Consider the following 23,617-nt stretch of genomic DNA (forward strand, 5'->3'; position numbering starts at 1 on the left):
GAAATACCTAGCCAAAGATAAAGCTCTGTACCTGGCTTTTGTGGACATGGAGAAAGCCTTTGATAGGGTCCCCCGCTCCCTTATCTGGTGGTCAATGAGGAAACTAGGAATAGATGAGTGGTTAGTGAGAGCTGTGCAAGCCATGTACAGGGACGCTGTCAGTAAGGTGAGGGTTAGCAACAAGTATAGTGAAGAATTCTGGGTAGAGGTAGGGGTCCATCAAGGTTCAGTCCTCAGCCCACTCCTATTTATCATAGTCCTCCAGGCAATAACACAGGAATTCAAGACGGGATGCCCCTGGGAGCTGCTCTATGCTGATGACCTTGCCCTAATTGTTGAGTCACTATCAGAACTACAGTAGAAGTTTCAGGTGTGGAAGCAAGGACTAGAATCGAAGAGCCTTAGAGTCAACCTAGCTAAAACCAAAGTCCTAATAAGTAAGAAGGTAGAGAAAACGCAAACCCCTTCAGGTAGATGGCCCTGCTCAATCTGTAGAAAAGGCGTAGGTAGAAACTCTATAAGATGTACCCAGTGCAAGCTATGGACACATAAGAGGTGCAGCAATATCAAAGGAAGGCTAACTAGCAAGATAGTTTTTGTATGTGGCAGATGCTCAGGAGCAATAAACACTGAAAATGTGCAAAAAACAACCGTTGCCACACTCCAGGGAGAAAAACTAGAAGTAGTTGATAGCTTCCGCTACCTAGGTGACCAAGTTTGTAGCGGGGGAGGGTGCACTGAAAGTGTAGCTGCTAGAATAAGAATAGCCTGGGCAAAGTTCAGAGAGCTCTTACCTCTGCTGGCGACAAAGGGCCTCTCACTCAGAGTAAAAGGCAGACTGTATGATGCATGTGTACAAACAGCCATGCTTCATGGCAGTGAAACATGGGCCGTGACTGCTGAGGACATGCGTAAGCTCGCAAGAAATGAAGCCAGTATGCTCTGATGGATGTGTAATGTCAGTGTGCATACTCAACAGAGTGTAAGTACCTTGAGAGAAAAGTTAGACCTAAGAAGCATCAGTTGTGGTGTGCAAGAGAGACGATTGCGCTGGTATGGACATGTGGCAAGAATGGATGAGGATATCTGTGTGAAAAAGTGCCACACCCTAGCGGTTGAGGGAACCTGTGGAAGAGGTAGACCCAGGAAGACCTGGGATGAGGTGGTGAAGCACGACCTTCCAACTTTAGGCCTCACCGAGGCAATGACCAGTAGCATTCATAAGTCTTTAGCCCTTTTCTATTGACAAAATGTAATGATAAAAGGGCTTCAGAACCAACTGAATAGAAACTTCCATACCAGTTACTCAACTAGCTAGAAATAGCCGCCAAATTTCTTTCATGTCATGCTACTAACTTAAAAAAGGGAGGTCTCAATAGTTAATGTAGTTCTAGATACCTTATACTTGAATAAAAGATGGTGTGGTCACTTGAATATTTTTGATCACATCTGTACTTGGTCAGGTTGTAACTTGATTGTTTGATTGGTCAGAGACTTAACAAATTTTATATATACTCTTTAACAACAATGCAATGTTCATGTATGAAAAACTTGTTTTTAAATGTGTTAAACGTCATCATTGTCTTTTCATTTTCTAACTAATTATTTTATATTTTTTGCAGGATGCTGTCCTTCATGCATGTTTTTCTCCAAATGGAAATCTTATTGCATCAGCTTCACGAGACAAAACAGTTCGCCTCTGGGTTCCATCTGTGTAATTACTAGAAATTATTTTTTTTTACTTGTAAAGAAAAAAGAAAACAATTTTAAAATATCAGTGGAAGCATTAAGTTTTAACAATTTTTCATTTACACGACTATTACAGAAAAAATTTTAAAATTGTTTGGATTAGAAATTATTTTTCTGTTGTTATTATCATCATTTAAGGTGCATTTCCCATGCTTGCATGGGTGAAATGAAATTTGCTGAGGCAGATTTTTCTATTGTAGATGCCTTTTCTGCCACCAAGCTTCACATGTTTCCAAGCAAGGAAATTTCTCTTACCTAGACATGTTTTTCATGGAAGACTAGAAATTAACAACTGCACTTTTATCACAATGATGCTCATTTACAACTATGACTTGATATCCAGACAAGAGTACACACACACGCACACATGATGGGCTTCTTTCAGTTCTCACCTGTCAAATTTGCTCACAAGGATTTGAATGTACCGGGGCTATAGTAGAAAATACTTGCCCAAGGTGCTGTGCAGTGAGACTGAACCCCAAACTACATGTTTAGGAAGCAAGATTTTATGCCTACTGTTTAATTTTGAAAAGTGTCCGTTTTAAATTTTTATTTTGCTCTATTGAATCAGAGATGGAGCAGCGAAAATCCTCAGAAGTCATACAGCTACTGTGAGAAGTGTGGACTTCAGTGGAGATGGAACGTTTATGTGTACAGCATCCGATGATAAAAGTGTAAAGGTATACAATATTTCTACATTATCATTATTAGCATTGTTGAGTTATTTGAAGACTGGATCTTTGAAAATATTATTTACCTGACAATAACCTATAATAATTCTCTCTTGTTATGGATTTCCTTTCTCATGTGTATTTGTGTAGCCAGGCAAGCGTATGTGTATGTATGCATGAACAAAAGTGAACAGAAAATGAAAATCTTTTCTGTCTAGGTTAAACTGAAAGATCTGAGTGAGAGGTATCAATAGTATTGACCAATATTTCTCGACAGTAAATATATTATGAATGTATTGGTGCTTATTTCCATAAGTTTTGGGTTTTGTTTTGGAAGAGGTAGGCCCAGGAAGACCTGGGATTAGGTGGTGAGGCACAACCTTCGAACATTGAGCCTCACTGAGGCGATGACTTCTGACCAAGACCTTTGGAAATATGTTGTGCATGAGAAGACCTGGCAAGCCAAGTGAGACCTAAATCCAAGGCCTCTGCCAAGGGTGTAGCCAGCCCACTTATGCGCACCTTTCCTTCATCGGACACTAAACTCCGCTTACGAAGACCTGTTGAGGCAAGTGAAATTGAAATCGAACTAAATTCGATGACTGGCACCCATGCCAACATCGTCTCCTTCATTGGACACGAAACTCGGCTTGCGAAGACCTGTTGGGGCAAGCGAATGCGAAATCGTAATGGCACCTGTGCCCAGCGTCTCCTTCTTGGCATTTGTACTGGTGGCACGTAAAATACACCATTTTGAGCGTGGCCGTTGCCAGTACCGCCCGACTGGCCTTCGTGCCAGTGGCACGTAAAAGCACCCACTACACTCTCAGAGTGGTTGGCGTTAGGAAAGGCATCCAGCTGTAGAAACTCTGCCAGATCAGATTGGAGCCTGGTGTAGCCATCTGGTTCACCAGTCCTCAGTCAAATTGTCCAATCTATGCTAGAATGGAAAGCGGATGTTAAACGATGATGATGATCACTCTGCTGGGTGGTTGGTGTTAGAAAGGGCATCCAGCCTTAAAAACCATGACAAAACAGACACAGAAGTCTGCCGGCTTCTGCCTAGCCGGCTCCTGTAAAACCATCTAGCCCATGTCAGCATGGAAGATGGACGTTAAATGGCGATGATGATGTTACTCACACACATATGATGGGTTTCTTTCAGTTTCTGGGCTATTGTAGAAGACACTTACCCAAGGTGCCATGCAGTGGGACTGAATACAAGACTACATAGTTGGCTTTAATATAAAAAGCATATTACCCTAATTCTGGTATTTGATTATTATTTTTTCCACTTTATTTTGCATTTATGTTACTTGTGTGTGTATGTATATCATCATCATTATCATCATTTAATGTCTGTTTTCCATACTGGCATGGGTTGGATGGTTTGATTGGGGTCTTTTAAGCCAGGAGGCTGCACCAGGCCCCAGTCTGATCTGGCAGTGTTTCTACAGTTGGATGCCCTTCCTAACACCAACCACTCTGTGAGTGTAGTGGGTGCTTTTCACATGCCACCGGCCCAGGGGCCAAGGGAGCTGGCCTCGGCCACGATTGGATGGTGCCTTTTATGTGCCACCAGCACGGAAGCCGGTCAAGGTAGCATTGGCATCGGCCACGTTCGGATGGTGCTTTTTACGTGCCACTGGCACAGGGGTCATAACTACAATTTCCATTTGATTGTAACAAACACACATTAATGTGTATGTTTGTGTCTTCTCCATATCTTGACATTTATATCGTGATTGAAGACGGTCACTGTCCATTCAGTGTTCTTTGTTTAGTCTTTTGCAAAAGCATGACTGACCATTGAGCTGTTTGTTGTTTGAGGGACTTAGGGGAAGTATTACTTTGCTCGGAAATAGGTGAGGATTGGCAACAGGGAAAGTATCTAGCCATAGGAGAATCTGTCTCTACAGATTTCATCTGATCCATGGAAGCATAGAAAAGTGGATGTTTAAACCAGGGGTTTTCAAACTGTGGTCCCCGGACCACAGGGGTCCGCAAGAACAAAACAGGGAGTCCATGGACAGCAAATACTCTTTATGGGCAATTTGATTTTATATATGTTTTTTAATCGAAATCTTTTAATTGACAATAAACCTATTTGTTAAATACAGTTAAATAAATAAATGTAAAAATGTTATTTTAAGCAAATATTTATGTGTAAATTTCATAAGCGTTTATAAGGGAGTCCCTAAGGTAAAGCCTAAAATATAAAGGGGTCCGCAAGTCAAAAAGTTTGAAAACTCCTGGTTTAAACAATGGTGATGATAATACAGAATTTCAGTTGTGTGATCAGTAGTAGATGGCTCATCACAAAGGAAATGCTTTTGAGCATAGTTTCACCTATAGGATATGAGCTTTTGATTGTTTAATACCAATTCAGTTCTCTGCCAACATTTCTGTGTCAATGAAGTAAAATTGTTTCAACTGAGAACTGAAGTTTATAGCAGGCTCTACTGACCACAAGGTTGCTACTTGTTATTTATTGCTTCCCATCTCCTTTACAATTAATAATCATATGTAATTTAGGTGAGTTGGCTGAAATAAGTGATTGACCTTTAACTTTGTTCTGTCTTCTGAAATCAAATTTTGCCAAAGTCAGTTTTACTTTATATTCTTCCATTCTCAGTAAAGTAAGCCCAAAATTACCCCTTCTTTATAATTAATTAGTTTTTGCTTTCTATATATGAAATAAAAAAAAAAAACTCAGTTGCATTTGTTCTTGACATTTATATTTTCAGATATGGTCCGTGGAGCTACAAAAATTTGTGAAAAATTTTCGTGAACATTCCAATTGGGTACGAATTGCAAGGTTTGTAAACGTTGTCTTATAAATTATATAAACTGACTAAAGAAGGACATTTGCAGGATCTTTAAGCTTCCAGTCCCTTCTCCTCCATGCTGGTCGTCTTCTGGGCATCCATATAGACCTGATCCTGAAGTTGCTAACTACCAGTCTATGTTGAGGGGTATATTCTTTGCCTGGGAAGGGTTTGGCATTTATAAGCAGCCATCTTTCCCTTTTTCTGGCGAGGATGTAGTCAATTTGGCTAGTGTGCCTGCCAGAACGGTAGGTGACTAGGTGACTGGCAGGTTTCCTGAAGTTAGTATTGCAAGCCATAAGATCATTTGCATTGCAGAACTCCAGCAGCCTGGTTCCCTCTTCATTGCGGGAACCAAAATCGTAGCCTTCATATATGCCATGGAAGCCCCCTGCATGTTGTCCTACATGTCCATTGAAGTCACCAGCCACAAAGAGAAGGTCCCTGTAATTTGTTTATGAGGTGGTCTGCAAGAGGGTGTCATAAAATCTGTCTTTCTGCCCATCCGGTAGCTCCGGCTGAGGGGCATAAGCCAAGATAATGTTTGCTAACCCATGATGAAGCACTAATCTAATCTTAAGTATTCTGTTGCTTACTCTGACTACCTCGATTACTTTATCAACCCATTTCTCCGCAAGAAGTATACCCATGCATCTGATCCCGTCAGTGTTCCCTGCCCAGAAAATCTTGTACCTGTGTTCTTTGCCTGTGAGGAACCTAGTGGAACCTTCTCTCCGCCTTACTTCTTGGAGGCAGCACAAATCAACACATCTCCGTTCAAATTTATTTCAGGTTTTCGCATGACATGAATTTTGTGGCTTCTGGAGGTGATGACAAAACTGTGCGTTTGTTTGATCTTCGTTCCAAAAAATGTGTACAAACACTCAAAGAAACAGGGTAAGTTTTGCTTATGAATTTCATTTCCTGGTTGTTTTGATTTCATTTTACTCCACTAATGTTCTTGATGGCCTTGAGAAAGATGTATGTCACATTGTATTATTTTCCTACATATATATAAATCTAAAACCTTTTGTCTATAATAGAACTGCAACCAAGGAACTATTTTGCTTCTCTGCTACTTAAAACCAAAACTAATGACTGGCTCTGTCTACCATTGACAAGGCCAAGGAAGGCTGAAGCCATGTGATCTGGTACTGGCAATGGCAGTGATTATCTCCCTCTAATAATATAAACAGAAGTGCTTATATGCACCACAAAGTCATATGAGAGGTCCCCTCCTGGTAACTATCTCAGTATTCTGTGTTGTAACACAACATCCACTTTTAAGTGGTAGAAAATTATTACTTTTTTGTATTAATTCTGTGTTAGTCACCATTGATTATTTTTTACAGTACCTATTTGTTTTGGGAATTTAGAGAAATAATACTTGTTTATGATTGGATTTAATGACTGTTGTGTTCATTTTTTCTATAGGCAAATGTTCTCTTTCATACAATACACTCGATGTATAGTTGCTTATTTTATTAGGTGTTCTACCTTTGTATTTATTATCCTGAATTTATTTCTACATCATCCTGTAGTTTGGGTTCCTAAAATGTTTGTACATCAGGCATTTATTTTCTATAAATTTCTTTATGACATATTTCATTTGTCAAAGGGAATCTAAAAAATTTTCTGACATTTTATATCGATGTAGACAGTTATCATCTCCAGAGAAAAACCGTTGTCTATATACACATATTTGAACATACACAGAGCCTATGGTTATGGTACATGAAATGAAGAAGAATCAAGTCTCTTGGAGTTCTGTGGTGCAAATAGCCAGTTTCCAGAAGTTAGTACTGCAAGTGGCTAACCACCTGATCATCCACTACCCAGGTGAACATTCAAGCGAAATAGCCCTTATCCTCACCAGGAAACGTCATAGACAGATGGTTGTGAATTTTAAGTCTTTCCTACTGTTTAGTGACATTTAGATTAAGAGCTATACAGACCCAGAGATGCAGATAATCTGGTGAAGGAAGTTATGGAAACTGCCAGATGTAGGTTCAAACCAATGTTGGGTGGTTGCTGTGTATTTTGAGAATGAAGAGGCAATGAAAACATAGGAGACAACTAAGAGTGTCAATGAAACAAAGCTGCTCTGAGCTTCAGACCACATCTGTGGATGAAGCAAGTTTCTAGAAGGAAGAGTATCAATTAGTTAAAAGAGAAGTTAGACGTAGTTCAGAAAGAAGTGGTTTGCTAATGTTCTGCAAAGAGGGGAGCAGAGATTTGAGGTGTTGTGAATTGCAAAGCAATGTGCCAGTATGAATTAAGATGTCATTGGGAAAATGTCTGTACAGAATGACAGTAATGTACTTGCCTTCACTAATAGTGAGAAAATGCTAATATGAGAGGTTGCTGAATGAGGGGAAGGCATAGGAGAGAGGGTCTATGCAATTTGATCCAACAAAGGATCAGTTACTGAATTTCACAGCTATAAGACTGAAATGGCCATTAAAGATTTGAAGATAAGGAAAGTAGTCAGACCATTGGAGTTAGTTGCTGAGATGTTGAAAATATCTGAAGTAGAACACCCACTAGTCAGTCAGCTGACAAAAAGGGTTCACTCCAAATGACTAGTGTAGCTGTACCCTCATCAACTGTTACAAGGGCAAAGGAGATATGTTCTAGAAAAAAGCAGCTGCTGTGGCATGACACTGATGAATCGTGTACAAATAATTAGGAAGAAAATTAACTTAGATAAGCTGCAGCTTAAGTTTGTGTCAGGATGTGGTACCTTTGATTTCTGTTTTTAGATAACTATAGAAGTTTTTAGCAAAGAGAAAATCACTGTAGCAAGCATTCAATGATAATGAAATATATAGTATCACCCTTATTGAAATTTGTGTAGCCAATTACAATGGCTAAACAGACATTAGTTTAATTTCATCACTAATAGGTCACTGATACTTTCACTGTTCCATTTAGCATCTGTCAAAGAATCTGATAACAAGTGTTTAAACAAATATGAAAATAACCATTTCACATAGCATTTTTTTCATCAGTATAATTTGTGTTGTAAGTTTGATTAAATTTTATTTTACTGTCTGTGCAGCGCAGTTTATGACCTCCAGTTTACCCCTGAAGATGTTTCAATTGCAACTGGTTGTAATGATTTCAGTGTGAAACTTTGGGACTTAAGGGTAAAGATGAGATTACTTCATTTCAAGGGTGAGTAATTTGAGTGTGAAGATTTAAACTATTCAAATATTTTTTATATTCATCATCATCATCATCATCGTTTAACGTCTGCTTTCCATGCTAGCATGGGTTGGACAATTTGACTGAGGACTGGTGAAACCAGATGGCTACACTAGGCTCCAATCTGATTTGGCAGAGTTTCTACAGCTGGATGCCCTTCTTAACGCCAACCACTCAGAGAGTGTAGTGGGTGCTTTTACGTGCCACTGGCACGAAGGCCAGTCAGGCGGTACTGGCAACAGCCACGCTCAAATGGTGTATTTTATGTGCCACCCGCACAAGAGCCAGTCCAGGGGCACTGGCAACGATCTCGCTCGAAAGTCCTTACACATGCCACGGGCACAAGTGCCAGAAAGGCGAGGCTGGGCATAGGTGCCATCCTGATTTTGCTTGCCCCAATAAGTCTTCGCAAGCTGAGTTTCGTGTCCAATGAAGGAGACGACGTTGGCATGGATGCCAGTTGTCGAATTTAGTTCGGTTTCAATTTCACTTGCCTCAACAAGTCTTCGCAAGCAGAGTTTTCTTGTCCAAAGAAGGAAAGGTACACATAAGTGGGCTGGCTACACCCCTGGCAGAGGCCTTGGATTTAGGTTTCACTTGGCTTGCTGGGTCTTCTCACGCACAGCATATTTCCAAAGGTCTCGGTCAGAAGTCATTGCCTCGGTGAGGCCCAATGTTCAAAGGTCTTGCTTCACCACCTCAGCCCAGGTCTTCCTAGGCCTACCTCTTCCACTGGTTCCCTCAACTGTTAGGGTGTGGCACTTTTTCATGCAGCTATCCTCGTCCATTCTCGTCACATGTCCATTCCAGCGCAATCGTCTCTCTTGCACACAACAGCTGATGCTTCTTATGTTCAACTTTTCTCTCAAGATACTTACACTCTGTCGGGTATGCACACTGACATTACTCATCCATTGGAGCATACTGGTTTCATTCCTTGCGAGCTTACGCATGTCCTCAGCAGTCACAGCCCATGTTTCACTGCCATGTAGCATGGCTGTTCGTACACATGCGTCATACAGTCTGCCTTTTACTCTGAGTGAGAGTCCCTTTGTCGCCAGCAGAGGTAAGAGCTCTCTGAACTTTGCCCAGGCTACTCTTATTCTAGCAGCTACACTTTCAGCGCACCCACCCCCACTTCTAATTTGGTCACCCAGATAGCGGAAGCTATCAACTACCTCACTTCAATGCTAAGCAACAACAAATCAGTCACAACTTATCCAGTAGCAGTGGAAACTGGTCATTTGTAGTGTTATGAGCTTTACTCAGTCAGATTTGAGCCCATAGCTATGTTTCGTTTTTTTTTTTTAATGTCACAACCATTGTGCCTCACATCATATTAAGAAATGAACTTGTTTTAATTTAGAATAAACCAAAATAAAATGTTAAAAATCAATTTAAAAAAGTTATGTTTTTTTTTCTTTTTACTTTTTACCAGATCATACTAGTAATGTGAATAGTATTTCAATTCATAACTCTGGTAATTATTTACTATCAGCAGCAGATGATAACACATTAAAGATCTTTGATTTGATTGAAGGGCATCAATATTACACTCTTTATGGTCATAAGGTAGGTAAACAATCATCATTTAATATCTGTTTTCCATACTGGCATGGGTTTGATGGTTTGACAGGAACTGGCATGTCAGCAAGAAGGTTGCACTAAGCTCTGCTGTCTGCTTTGGCATGGTTTCTATGGCTGGATGCCCTTCCTTATGCCAAGCATTTTGCAGAGTGCACTGGGCGCTTTTTATGTGGCACCAGCACCAGCAAGGTCACCAAGTAACTTGCAGGACAATGCTCCTTAACTGAGGGTACAGCTACCCCAGTCATTTGTATTGAACCCTGTAGCAGAGAAGAAACATGGCTATCTCAGAGAAAGAATGGAGAGAAAGGTGAGGTGAGGCATATACCCAAGTTACATGGAGGTGCATATAGTGAAGAGGACCAGGGATTGGAGAGGGTAAGTGGGCAAGTAAGTTTGCGAGATTGCATTAGGAGTGTGGGAGATGGAGTGGGGCACAAATAAGGAGAGATATGTTGTGGAGAAGCGACTCAGGAGGGACATATTGTGTGAGGTAGGTTCATGAGAGAGAGTGGGAAATTATGGGGAAGGGAGGGGAATACAGCAAATGGTGAGTGTAGGTAGGGGAAAGGGGGCGGGCTTTGTCAGGAAACAGATTGCATACAGAGGAATGGGCATGGACATAAAGGACATGCTTTTGTCATCATCATTTAACATCTGCCTGCCATGCTGGCATGGTTTCTGGCTACAATTTTACTTAGCTGGACAGGTTTTCTCAAGCACAGCAAATCCTCAATTATCTGAGTCCTTTGTCTCTCCTCTGTGAGGTTCAGCATCTCAAGATCATCTTTCTCCACTTTGTCCCACATTCTCCTGGGTCTTTCTCTTCCACTTATTCCTTCAACATTTAGAGATTAGCACTTCATTAAGCAGCTGTCAAGCTAAGCCGTAGCAAAGAGACAGTAGCACACACATATGTATATATGTGAGTATGTGTGTGTGTGTGTGTTTACTCCATCCTTATTCTTAAGAAAGCATCTACTCTCTAGTCCCCTCCTCTGATCTACCACCTATGCTCTCATGCTCTCCTTGTTCCTTGAGATTTCACTCTAGCACCCCATCACTACCTTCCTCTTATCTCCTTCAACTATATATTTCCTCTATAATGACACTCCTGTGCTTGTCTCTCTCTCTCATACTTTATCCTTTCAACATCTGGCACAAACCCACCTATCTCCATCTTCCTCTCCCAAATGCTTTCTCTTAGTAGTAGGAGCCTTTTCTTTTTCTCTTTTCTTTCTATTTTGTAAGTTACATGGCAAATTGACTAGTATTGGTGGCTGTCAAAAAAAAAAAAAAATGCACCCAGTACACTCTGTAAAGTGGTTGGTGTTAGGAAGGGCATCTATCTGTAGAAACCATGTCAAAGATCACATTGGAGCTCAATAGAGCCCTACAACTTGCTGGTTCCCTGTCTTTACTTTGTCTTTGCATTTGGTTTACAAGATTCTTGATGTGAATACATGTGTTGAACAAATCTTGTGTTTTGGGAAGATCATTAAACCAAGAATAACACATGCACAGTCCTACGCATGCTAGCATGGAAAATGGACATTTAATCATGATGATGATAAGCATTTTGATTCATAAGTGTTGTTTTATGTGATCATTTATTCATTATCGCTATGGTCATTACCAGAAACACCTTCCTCTTCATATTCATATTTTTTAAATTTTCTTTCATCATCATCATCGTTTAACGTCCGCTTTCCATGCTAGCATGGGTTTGTTTATTTTGAAAATTTCATTCATTACCATTTTTTTCCTACTAGCATGGTGCAACTGCTTGTATTTTCTCACCAGATGGTAACTACTTTGCCTCAGGAGGAGGGGACAATCAGGTATGTTGGCAGATTTCTTTAATTTATGATTAATATTGACAAAAAGAAAATAGAGCAGAAGAGCAACTTTGTAAAACATGAGGGATGGATTAAATACTTTATAATATTAACTTCTCTCTTTGTTCTGGTTTCAAATTTGATTCTGATTTGGGTTTTCATCCTTCTGGTATCAATATATTAAATATCAGGCATGCACTGAACATTTTTGTTCATAAGTTAATCCAAGTAAAAGGCTCAGTTTTCTCTGTGTTCAGTCTAATTTGAAGATTTGTAGATTGACATTTGCAGAAGAAAACGTGAACAGCAGAGAGAATTTCATAATTTTTGAGAAGGAAGGATATGTCAAAGTGTTTAGTGTAGGATCTGAAGGGATACACAATAAGATGATTAAAGGAATATATCATCATCATCATCATCATCATCGTCTTTTAACATCTGCTTTCCATGCTGGCATGGGCTGGATGGTTTGACTGAGGACTGGCAAGCCAGGAAGCTACACCACACTCCAATCTGTTCTGTCAAGGTTTCTACAGTTGGATGCCCTTCATAATGCCAACCGCTCCAAGAGTGTAGTGGGTGGTTTTTACATATCACCGGAACTGGCAATGACAATGCTTGAATGGTGCTTTTTACACGCCACCAGCACAGGACACAGGAGCCAGTCATGTGGTACTGGCATTGGCCATCCTTGAATGGTGTGTTTTACGTACTTATTCTATCGGTCTCTTTTGCCGAACCGCTAAGTTACAGGGACGTAAACACATCAGCATCGGTTGTCAAGCGATGTTGGGGGACAAACACAGGCACAAACACATATATATATATATATATATATATATATATACACACACATATATACAACGGGCTTCTTTCAGTTTCTGTCTACCAAATCCAGCTCAAATGATGCTTTTTACATTCCACTGGCAGCACTGGCATCATCCATGCTCGAATGGTGCTTTTTACGTGCCACTGGCATAGGAGCCAGTCTAGTGGTACTGACATCAGCCATGACAGTGATTTTACTTGACTCAGTAGGTCTTCTCAAGCACAGCACATTGAAGGGAACCCTTAAATGGGCTGGTTATGCAACACTGGCATAGGCCATAGCTACGATCTCACTTAGCTTTCTGGGTCTTCTCAAGCATAGTACATCTCCAAAGGTCTCATCATTGCCTTAGCAAAACCCAATGTTCGGAGGTCATGCTTCACCACCTCATCCCAGGTCTTCTTGGGTCTACCTTTTCTACAGGTTCCTTCCACAGTTAGAGATCGGCACTAGACAGCTTCTGACAATGCAGAAAGTTTAATGAAACCTTTATATTTCAGGCTCAAAGTTCCATCTTAAGAAAAGAACAGTCTTAGAAAGATCCAGTTATGTAGGATTTGTTAATCCATTCAGCAAGTTATGACTGTTGTAACTTACCTGAAGACCATGTGTATATATACGAAATTGATTGGTTCTGGAACTCTCTCTCTCTCTCTCTCTTTTCTCCTCCTCATTTGTACTGTTTGTTTAGTGCCTCACATAGTAAAACTCATATCTCTTTTCTCTTCTTATAGTCATTAGGGGAAGGCACTTATTATTTCAGGCAATTCACACTAACATCCTATGTCAAAATACATTGTCTTGTAATTTGAAATACTTCAATGCTGTTGTCTCCCTTGGCATGAAATAGAGACAAACCACCAGGCCCTTATCCCTAGATTAAAGAAACAATATAAAACATTATCTCATATCTTCCTAAATTCAAACAAATATTTTTCCTAAAAGATAAACATTTTAAAATTAAACATCCATCAACCTTTATCAATTTTTCATTTAGAGGTAGAACTGAGAAAGATATACTTACAAAAAGGTATACTTAAAAAAGATATACTTACAAATAAAATAGCAATCATACCTGTTTCCAAACGAACTGAGTAAGAATATAGAAAGTACAAATTCAAGAGGTAATGGAAACCTTGAGGACCAAAAGTAAGGTAATATAGAACTGAAGTCAACAACTGCCATGTAAATAATGATTGAAATGTCTTTTCTCTAACATGAATGCCTTGCTACTTCTAACCACTCAACAATGAAATGGGAAATATAAAAGTATATGTTGTTGATCTGAATTAGTGAATTGCATAACCTATTGGACTACAAACTCATAATATATTAGTCGAAGTCTTTGACAGTCATTTTGCTATGCTTTTGAGCAGGAAATTGTCATATTGAACAGCTATAAAACATTAGATGCTGACTTGTGTAATGTTTTATAGTTGTAGATTGTGACAATTATTTTCAAGTAAAATCTACACTCACCAAGTTTTAGGGGAAAAGCCACTGAGCAAGCCTTTTTTGAGTGGCATCATCAAAAATGATAATTTCCTTATTGGAATGTATATAGAACATTTTAAGTATCTTCTGAAAAACAGGTGAGAGTAGAGCAGTCAACACTTAGTATTTCTTTATACTGTTACTGTAATGAAGCTGTATTTTATCTAATTTATTTTTGTTTTAATTTTAGTTCTTTTTTATGTACATCTCTTTTCTTAATTTCCAGGTTCTAGTTTGGAAGGCGAACCTTGTTACAAGGGCACATCCAACTACTCAGAGACAGAGTCTAGCAGATGCTTTCTCTTCCGGTTCTGACTCTGAAGAAGCTTTGCCAGAGCAACATCAGGATGCACCTGCTAGAGCCAGTACTCCCGTTGGAAATGTAAGAGTTTTTTTTTTCAAATACTTTTAGTTATCATTGCCATCTCATGTCCTCTTTACCTTTCTAGCATGAGTTTGTAATTTTTCTTCGAATTCTTTGACTAATTCAACTATAGGAACTAGAATGTTGACATAAAGGAGTTTGTACAACAAATAAATCTTAAACTCTTTGTCATGGTTTAAAGAACTATAATAAATAGTAGAAGGCAGAGAATTAAGCCCTGATGTAGGAGTGGGTTAGGGAGAAGGGGATAAGTGGCAATAGAAAAAGCAGGGCGAAGAGCAGCAGCATAATAAAACTGTAGATAGATGAAGAATAAGATGATGTAACTGGGTGGAGTGGGGGAGAGAAAGAAGGATGTGCAATGACAAAGATGGCAACCTCAGTGACAGAGTACATATGGGTGGATATAATGTGTAATGAACAAAGGTGGGTGCCCGTTGATGATACATAAGAGAGGGTATTGTGAATGATAGAAGATATGGGAGGGTGTTAAGGATTAGGTATGGTAGTCATTGTCTGTAGATCATGGGAAAGAAATGTTCAGTGGACAGTAGAGTGGGAAAGGATGATACTGAAAATGAGGATTGGGTTACAAAAGGAAGTGGTTCCAAGGAAAGGGATAACTGATAGCACAAAAGGGGATGAAATATGTGTAGTTCTACTGTCATATAATTTCAGCAGCTGAATGAGTAATACTGTAGTTAGGAGAATGGTGGAGGGATGGGTGTTAGAAAGATGAGAGATGGGGAAAACTTGACAGGGACAGATTGGGTGCTGGGGCATATACATAAACCATATGTTTTTAGGGGATCATTTCTGTGAAGATGCAATGGCTCTTCTCTGGTACAGCAAATCAGTAATCATCTTGGTTCTTGATTATTTGCTTTGTGATGTTCAACATCCTAAAGTTGGACTTCACTATTTTCTCTCACATCTTCCGGGGTCTCCCTCTTCTACATGTTCCATCCGCATTTAGTGATTGGCAGCTGTCCTCATCCATATGTATTGCATGACCATACCATCACAGTTTTCTCTCTTGCACATTATATCTGATTCCTCTTAAGCCCAATTTTTCTCTCAAAACATTTGTTGTTCACATCTAGTAGTTGTTGCACATCTAGCGGAGCATGCTAGCTTCATTTCGTTCTAGTCTTTGCCTGTGCCCTGCATTCAGGGCTCATCTCACTACCATGTAGTATTGCTGTCTGTACCCAAGAATTATACAATCTGCCTTTCACTCTGTGAGAGAGACCTTTTTATTATCAGCAGAAGTAACAGTTCCCTGAACTTTGTCTAGCCTTTTCTTATTCTAGGGCCTGTATGTTCAGAACATCCTATTTCACAGCTAATTAGGTCATCTAGGTAATAAAAACTTTGCTACCACTAGGGATCCAACTGAATATTTGAGTTGATCTGTTTTCTGTATGATTTCAGTGTTTATTCCTCCTGCACATTTGCTACACACAAAGTCTATTTTCCCAGTCAACCTTCCTGTGATTCCCCTGCACCTCTTATGTATTTATAGTTTGCACTGAATACACTGTATGAAATTCTACCTACACCTTTTCTAGATAATGGACATATTGAACAGAGCTATTTTCCTGAAGGGAGTTGAGCCATAGAAGTGGCATGCCAGTATTGGACTTAATATAATTTTTCAAATTTTTAAACTCTTATTCAGGGAAATAACTAGTGTATCTAGAAATAATTTGCTTCAAATATTTCATTTTCTTTACACTCTGCAGATGGAACGTGGTGAAGGTGCTGCTGCAAGTCAACTTTCAGCTCCTTTTCCTCCAGAACAAACCGTAAGTCTTTATTGTTGTCTATATTTTCTTATCACAATATTGTTCTTCCTCTTCTTTTAAGCTTTTTGTCTGTCTTATTTGATGTTAATATTTCTGATTGACCTACTCAAGTATTGGATGGATTGCTATATTTCTTCCTATAAAGCATCTACGAAGGAAATATAACACGTCTTCTAACTTCAAAAATTGAAGTAAAATAGTGCATGTGGTTCTTGTTTAGCCTATAGTCAGACATAATTGAGTGAATTAAAACATACCACTCATAACCATTCCATATTTTATGTATCCAAGATTCATTGTCCAGTAGGGTATGATTTGAATGAGATATGACTATTATTTGTAGGAGGTTGAGCCACTGCATATGGGCTCTCTTGTTTGCTCTATATGGAGTAAAACTGTGGGACAAACTGTGTCTCACATACACCTGATTTGAAATGATGGTATAATTAAAATGTTAACAAATGCACTAAACTCTTCGCACTTTTTAACAGGCTTTCATTCAGAAATTAAATTGTGTTTTTCAATTGAAAACTATCAATACTCAATAGATAGATGAAAATCATTAAGTTGGTTAACATCAGAACTCGTTGATAAATAGGTGCAGTAAAAACAATGTGAATGAAAGAATGGATAGCACTCATGCAATCACTGACATTGCGTGAATTGTGAAAAGAGAAGTACAATGGCAAGCAACATGAAATAATTCAACTGAGTACTCAGCACACTGGCTGTAGAAGGCATTGATTCAATGGATTTTATATTTATATTCTGGTGCCTTAACTACTCAGAACCCCGTGAATATAATATTCTTTTATTCTTTTACTTGTTTCAGTTATTTGACTGTGGCCATGCTGGAGTGCTTCCTTGAAAGGCTTTAGTCAAACAAATTGACTTCAGGACTTATTTTTTAAACTTAGCACTTATTCTATTGATCTCTTTTATCAAACTGCTAAGTTATGGGGATGTAAACACACCCAGAGTGACAGGTAGAGTGTATGATACCTGTGTGTTATGCTATATAGCAGTGAAACATGTGTATGAACAGCCATGCTACATGGCAGTGAAACATGGGCTGTGACTGCTGAAGACATGCGTAAGCTTGCAAGGAATGCAGCCAGTATGCGCTGCTGGATGTGTATTGTCAGTGTGCATACATGGCAGAGTGTAAGTGCCCTGAGAGAAAAGTTGGACATAAGAAACATCAGATGTGGTGTGCAACAGAGACGACTGCGCTGTTATGGTCATGCGTATGGATGAGGACAACTGTATGAAGAAGTGTCACACCCTAACAGTGGAGAGTACCTGTGAAAGTGGTAGACCCAGGAAGATACAGGATGAGGTGGTGAAGAATGATCTTCGAATGTTGGGCCTCACAGAGGCAATGACAAGTGACTGAGATCTTTGGAGATATTAAGTGCTTGAGAAGACCCAGTAAGCCAAGTGAGATCGTAGCCATGGCTGATGCCAGTGTTGCATAACTGGCCAGTTTAAAAGTACCCCTTCAATTGTAGGCAATATGCCATGCTTGAGAAGGCCTGTTGATCCAACGTGGTTGATGCCAATGCTGTCTGACTGGCTCCCGTGCCAGTGGTTCATAAAAAGCACCATACGAGCATGGCCGATGCCAGTGGCATGTAAAAAGCTTCATTGAAGCATGACTGATGCCAGTGTTACCTGATTGGCACCTGTGCCAGTGGTATGTAGAAAGCACCATTTGAGCATTGTCGATGCCAGTGCCATCTGACTGGCTCCTGTGTTAGTGGCACGTAAAAAGCACCACTTGAGTGTGTGTCATGCAAGTTTCTCTTGACTGACTCCCATGCCGGTGGAATGTTAAAAAGCACCATTTGAGCATGGTCAGTGCCAGTGCCACCTGACTGGCTCCCATGCCAGTGGCACATAAAAAGCACCCACTACACTCTCAGAGTGGTTGGCGTTAGGAATGGCATCCAACTTTAGAAAACTTACCAGATCAGATTGAAGCCTGGTGCAGCCTCCTGGCTTGCCAGTCCTCAGTCAAACCATCCAACCTATGCCAGCATTGAAAGCGGGTGTTAAACGATATTAAATGATGATGCAATTTTCCACAAAAAACTTTGTTTAGGATTTTTTTCTTTTTTAAATTATTCACATGTCTGTTCAACTGTTTCTCATGACTTTATTCATTAAAACTTCAGAAGTTCTTACAACTTTGGTCATCATAATTTCTTTACTTTCGTTTGTTTAATAAAAATTCCTTCTTGTAATGATTTTGCTTTCATTTTGTGATAGACAGCTATTATGCAGAAAATGCCAGCTCCCTAATTGTGTTTTCTGATTAGGTAAAATTGATTAAACTTTAAACCTCAGTAACATTTTTCTGCAATTTTTCTGGAACAAATAAAGAACAAAATTAGATTTCACATGGAAAATTATTTCACTATACCAAATTTCCACACCTGAAACTTCTCCTCTAGTTCTGATAGTGTCTCAGCAATAAGAGCAAAGTCATCAGCATAGAGGAGCTCCCAATATATATATAATTTACAATTGCATTTTATTCTGTGTTCTAAATTATGATCTTTGCTTATCAGGAAGTATTATTAGGAATGCTGCATAATTGGGATACACTTGAAAATTCGATTTCTAGAACTCTTGGAAATATTGTTGATCAGATGCAATCAGTTACTCAGGTAAGGATGCTAGATTTTGTTTTGCTTTTCATTTTGTATTAACTAATGTACATGGATATTTATAAATTTGAAATTAAAATATGCAATAAAAATTTGAAATGTTCTATCTTTGAGGACTTTTTCATAGGAAGCCAAAAGATGGAAAGTGAGATGCAAATTTACATACATGTTTCTTAATTTTATATCTAATTAGTTTTAGATGATTTATTAATGTTAATTGAATAACTTCCTAAATAGCAAATTGAGATTAACAAACTAATTGCAAAAGAAATTGAATGACATATGCACAGAAATCTCCTCAAACATATATTAATAAGAGAAGCTGTTTGTGGAGAGCATGGGCAATATAAGTGAAACCGGATTGTAGATGGTGGTTTCCTGAAAATTTAGTATTGCATTCTAACAACTATTTCAAAAACGAAGGGAGATAACCTTTCCTGCTTTTGTATAAAATATCTTAAGCAGTCAAATAGCTGAAACCAGTAAGATGGTAAAAATAATTTTAAAAATGTAATTTGTGTACCTTTATTAACTGAATCTGTACTTGTTCCATTATACAAAGTATCTAACAAACTGCTGGGAATTAGCAAAACTAACATTAACAATGTTTAATCTGATTCAACATTGTTACAAGCTCCTCATCACTGATACAATTGTCTTTTTGATTATGACATAGAAATATCATTTCAGGTCTTAGGAAGAACAATATTCAAAAAGCTGACATCACTGATTTCTGAATGACTCAGTAGCAGAAGTATACTTTAAATTTAGTAATCTACAATATTGGTTGCCTGCTGTCTCAACAATCCTTTCATGATCATGATCATCATCGTCGTTTAACGTCCACTTTCCATGCTAGCATGGGTTGGACGATTTGACTGAGGACTGGTGAACCAGATGGCTACACCAGGCTCCAATCTGATTTGGCAGAGTTTCTACAGCTGGATGCCCTTCCTAACGCCAACCACTCAGAGAGTGTACTGGGTGCTTTTACGTGTCACCCACACGAAGGCCAGTCAGGCGGTACTGGCAACGGCCACGCTCAAAATGGTGTATTTTATGTGCCACCCGCACAAGTGCCAGTCCAGGGGCACTGGCAATGATCTCGCTCGAAAATCCTACGAAGGCCAGTCAGGCGGTACTGGCAACAACCATGCTCAAAATGGTGTATTTTATGTGCCACCCGCACAAGTGCCAGTCCAGGGGCACTGGCAATGATCTCGCTTGAAAATCCTACGAAGGCCAGTCAGGCGGTACTGGCAACGGCCATGCTCAAAATGGTGTATTTTATGTGCCACCCGCACAAGAGCCAGTCCAGGGGCACTGGCAACGATCTCGCTCCTAAATAAATTCTGAAGTATCATTTCTTCAGGCTGTTGCCCAGACTTTACAATCATTTATGTCTTGGAACTTAACACACATCATGATGCACATGTTTGATCTTGATTATTCTCTTCTAATCTGTGATCCTGGCCAGTTACACGGCCTTCAAGCAAACATTTATTTTGCCATGCCAGTAAACTGCTTTATAAAAGATATTGGATCTGTTGGATGTCAATCTTCAGTAGTTTTACGATTAGTTTGTTTTGATGTTCAAACTTCTGTAATTACATTAATTCTACCAGTCTAATGACGCTTTCCTTGAAAATAAGGCCTTATAAAAATTTTACTTAACTGACACAAATTTACATTTGACAATGATTTTAGAAAATTTCTGCTTTGAATTTTCATGCTTGTTGATGTGCTGGTAAAGATATGACAGCTCATTCTTCAACAAGATTTCAAAGGAAAATTCTTAGAGATGTTACATAATATACAAAAGAATCCAAAGAAGAAAGAGAAACAAATTTCATTCACTCTGACTTGAAGTGAACCTATAACAGAAATACTATAAAATACCTAGTCAGCTCGATGGACATTAAACAATATCATCATCATCATGATGATATATATAATATGTGACAATTATTCGGTTGCCACAATAAGACTCCAAGTTTCGGATGTCGGGGTGGAAATCTGTTCTGGCACCTCGTCTATTATCAATGCAATCAGAAAAAATTTTTTATTGCCTTGATAACAGATGAGATGCCGGAGCAGATTTCTGCCCCGACATCCGAAACTTGGAGTTTTATTATGGCAACCGAATAATTGTCACATATTATATTACAGATAAATTCCTCTATTTACATAATATTGAGGTCTCATTCATTTTTTTGTTGTCATATCATTACTATTAATATATATATATATATATATATATATATATATATATATATAAAGTAAGGTATCATTCGCTTCAGTATATTCTACAAACAACTTGTTACAAGAAGTTTTAGCAGTTTTTGTTGTTTGATATCAAGTGGAAAAGAAGTTAAAGAAGTAAAATAATAGCCAAATAAGCATAGTGTTGAATAAGCAACTCACAGGTCTTTTGTTGAAATTGACTGCAAGTGTTCTGTTATGTATTTAGGTAGTACACTTAATACTTCACACATCAATCACCCAGCTGTTAAGAATAATTATTTGGGAATATAAATGACAGTAGACTGTTAGAGATATAGAGATTTACCTTAGTCAATAACCTTATGAATTCAGAGTTTAGTACTGGCCTTTTAGGTTTGCTGGGGCTGTTCATATTTTTATATCAAACATCTTGCATGAAGTCATAATAGTCTATAACCTGTTTTAATTCTGTTAATTTTAGACGATGAGTTTGATGGAGCAACGGCTTGCTGTATACGAGGATAAAATGAAGGTACTTGTTAAGAAAGCAAACAAAATCGAGTTATTGGAACATGAGTTAAGGATATATAATGCGGGCCCCAGGATTGCTGATGTAGTAACTCAGATGAATTCATTAGAGCAGCGAATAAATATGCTTGAGGAAAGATTACAAGGAAGTACATAACCTTAATGCAAATGAAAGCATTTGTTTGCAAAAATGTTTTCCTATCTCTTATTCTGTGCATTATTATTATTGTTTCCATCAACTATCAATAGGTTGTAAATACATACATGCGTACATATATAAATATAATGAAATCAATGTGACTTTATTTTCCTTATATCCTTATACCTTATTGTGCCTGAAAACAGACGATACAATCTGAAAAAGTAATATAAAGTCTAAATTATATTTATTCAGCACTTTCTGGTTTATATTTATTTATTTTTTGTATCTTATGTAAATAGAATCTTTTAGAGAAAGAAACATTTTGTCCTTGGAAGAAAAGCTTCACATATGGATTATGTATTTTGTGAAAGTAAATAGATATGTATTCTTAATATGAATTCTTTCTTCAAAACATTTTATTTCAGTAAAAAAATATAATAGATTCTGCGAGTTTGTTTTTTTCTTCTAGTTTCTCTACTGTGATATTTGTGTACATTTGTAATTATCCACTTAGGAAACATTTATTTTGAAGTAAAATTTCAGTAGGTTTTGTAAATGCAGAATATATCTGATAAATCTGATCCATGAAAGTTATCCTGACTTAATCCATTTAAAACCATGAATCTAAATTTAAGACTAAACATTAGAATTTTAATCTGTTAAGAATAATGAGGATAATGATGATGATATTTTATCATTTGTAAATAAGTTAAGTTTGGGTTTGATTATAAATTTTATTTCTTTGTTTAAATTTGGGTCACATGTTTTTAGTACTGTGACTCTTTGTCTTTTTTTTTCTTTTACATGTTCAACTGTTTTCAGGTGTGTTATTTACAATTTTTATTTTTAGAGACCAGCATTTTTACAATATTTATATCTATGCTGTTTTGATTTCTGACAGGTGTCTTATTTTATGGCTGCGTGGGTTGAACCATTAAACCCCTTTATTTAGAAAAAAGGTTTCTAGTTCAAATCTGATCTGGTACTATGTAGATATCTGGTACTATGTGACAATTAATACTGGCAGGAGAGCAAACTGATTGAAACATAGTATAAGTCTAAATATTGAAGAACGTGTACCTATAAAGAAAATTTATAATTATAATTTATAATTCAAAATTATAATTTTACCCTTCTTGTGATTGTTTTATGATCATCAGTTATCTCTGCTAGTGTAGAGAAATAGAACACTGCGGTCCTATGTACAGGACTGTACATTTCAAATTGTTTCTGTTTTCTGCTCTGCCTCCAATATCAAGTCTATCTTTTCAAAATAGGTGAGCTCTAAATTTCTTCCTGATGCCGTAGATATTTTTATATTGTTTGTAGATAAAGAAAATATTAAAAATAGCATTTTGTTCAGAAATGCAATGGAACACCAATAACAGATTTGAACTTGTAACTAGCAAACAAGTAATTCAACCCTTTGTCTATACAGTCATCTTAACTTTAATTTCTCAGAGAACCTAATGTTTTCTCAGTTTAAATGTTTGAAAATAAATTATCTCATAACACATGTTTCAGCACTTCTAAGGCAAACTATGGTTTGTTTAGATTTATCGTAATATGTGCCCCCTGACTGGCTCCTGTGCCAGTGGCACATAAAAAGCACCATCCGAACATGGTCTATACCAGTGCCCCCTGACTAGCTCCTGT

At 38.1% G+C, this 23,617-nt stretch overlaps 1 protein-coding gene across 1 annotated transcript in view; it reads left to right on the top strand.

The window, feature by feature from the left end:
- The window catches only part of LOC106883357 (uncharacterized), a 33,344-nt gene extending 10,941 nt beyond the window's left edge, over positions 1-22,403 (top strand). Inside the window, exons 4-14 of the mRNA XM_089348698.1 lie at positions 1,623-1,714; positions 2,321-2,429; positions 5,168-5,238; positions 6,041-6,145; positions 8,310-8,425; positions 9,894-10,027; positions 11,815-11,883; positions 14,430-14,585; positions 16,334-16,396; positions 18,970-19,068; positions 21,773-22,403. Of these exons, the coding sequence (XP_089204824.1) occupies positions 1,623-1,714; positions 2,321-2,429; positions 5,168-5,238; positions 6,041-6,145; positions 8,310-8,425; positions 9,894-10,027; positions 11,815-11,883; positions 14,430-14,585; positions 16,334-16,396; positions 18,970-19,068; positions 21,773-21,976 (1,218 nt within the window). The 3' untranslated portion in view covers positions 21,977-22,403. The remainder of the gene's footprint in view (positions 1-1,622; positions 1,715-2,320; positions 2,430-5,167; positions 5,239-6,040; positions 6,146-8,309; positions 8,426-9,893; positions 10,028-11,814; positions 11,884-14,429; positions 14,586-16,333; positions 16,397-18,969; positions 19,069-21,772) is intronic.
- Positions 22,404-23,617: the final 1,214 nt, after the last annotated feature.

This window comes from Octopus bimaculoides, chromosome 3, assembly GCF_046866305.1.
Source record: "Octopus bimaculoides isolate indiv1 chromosome 3, ASM4686630v1, whole genome shotgun sequence".
Taxonomy (NCBI): Eukaryota; Metazoa; Mollusca; class Cephalopoda; order Octopoda; family Octopodidae; genus Octopus; species Octopus bimaculoides.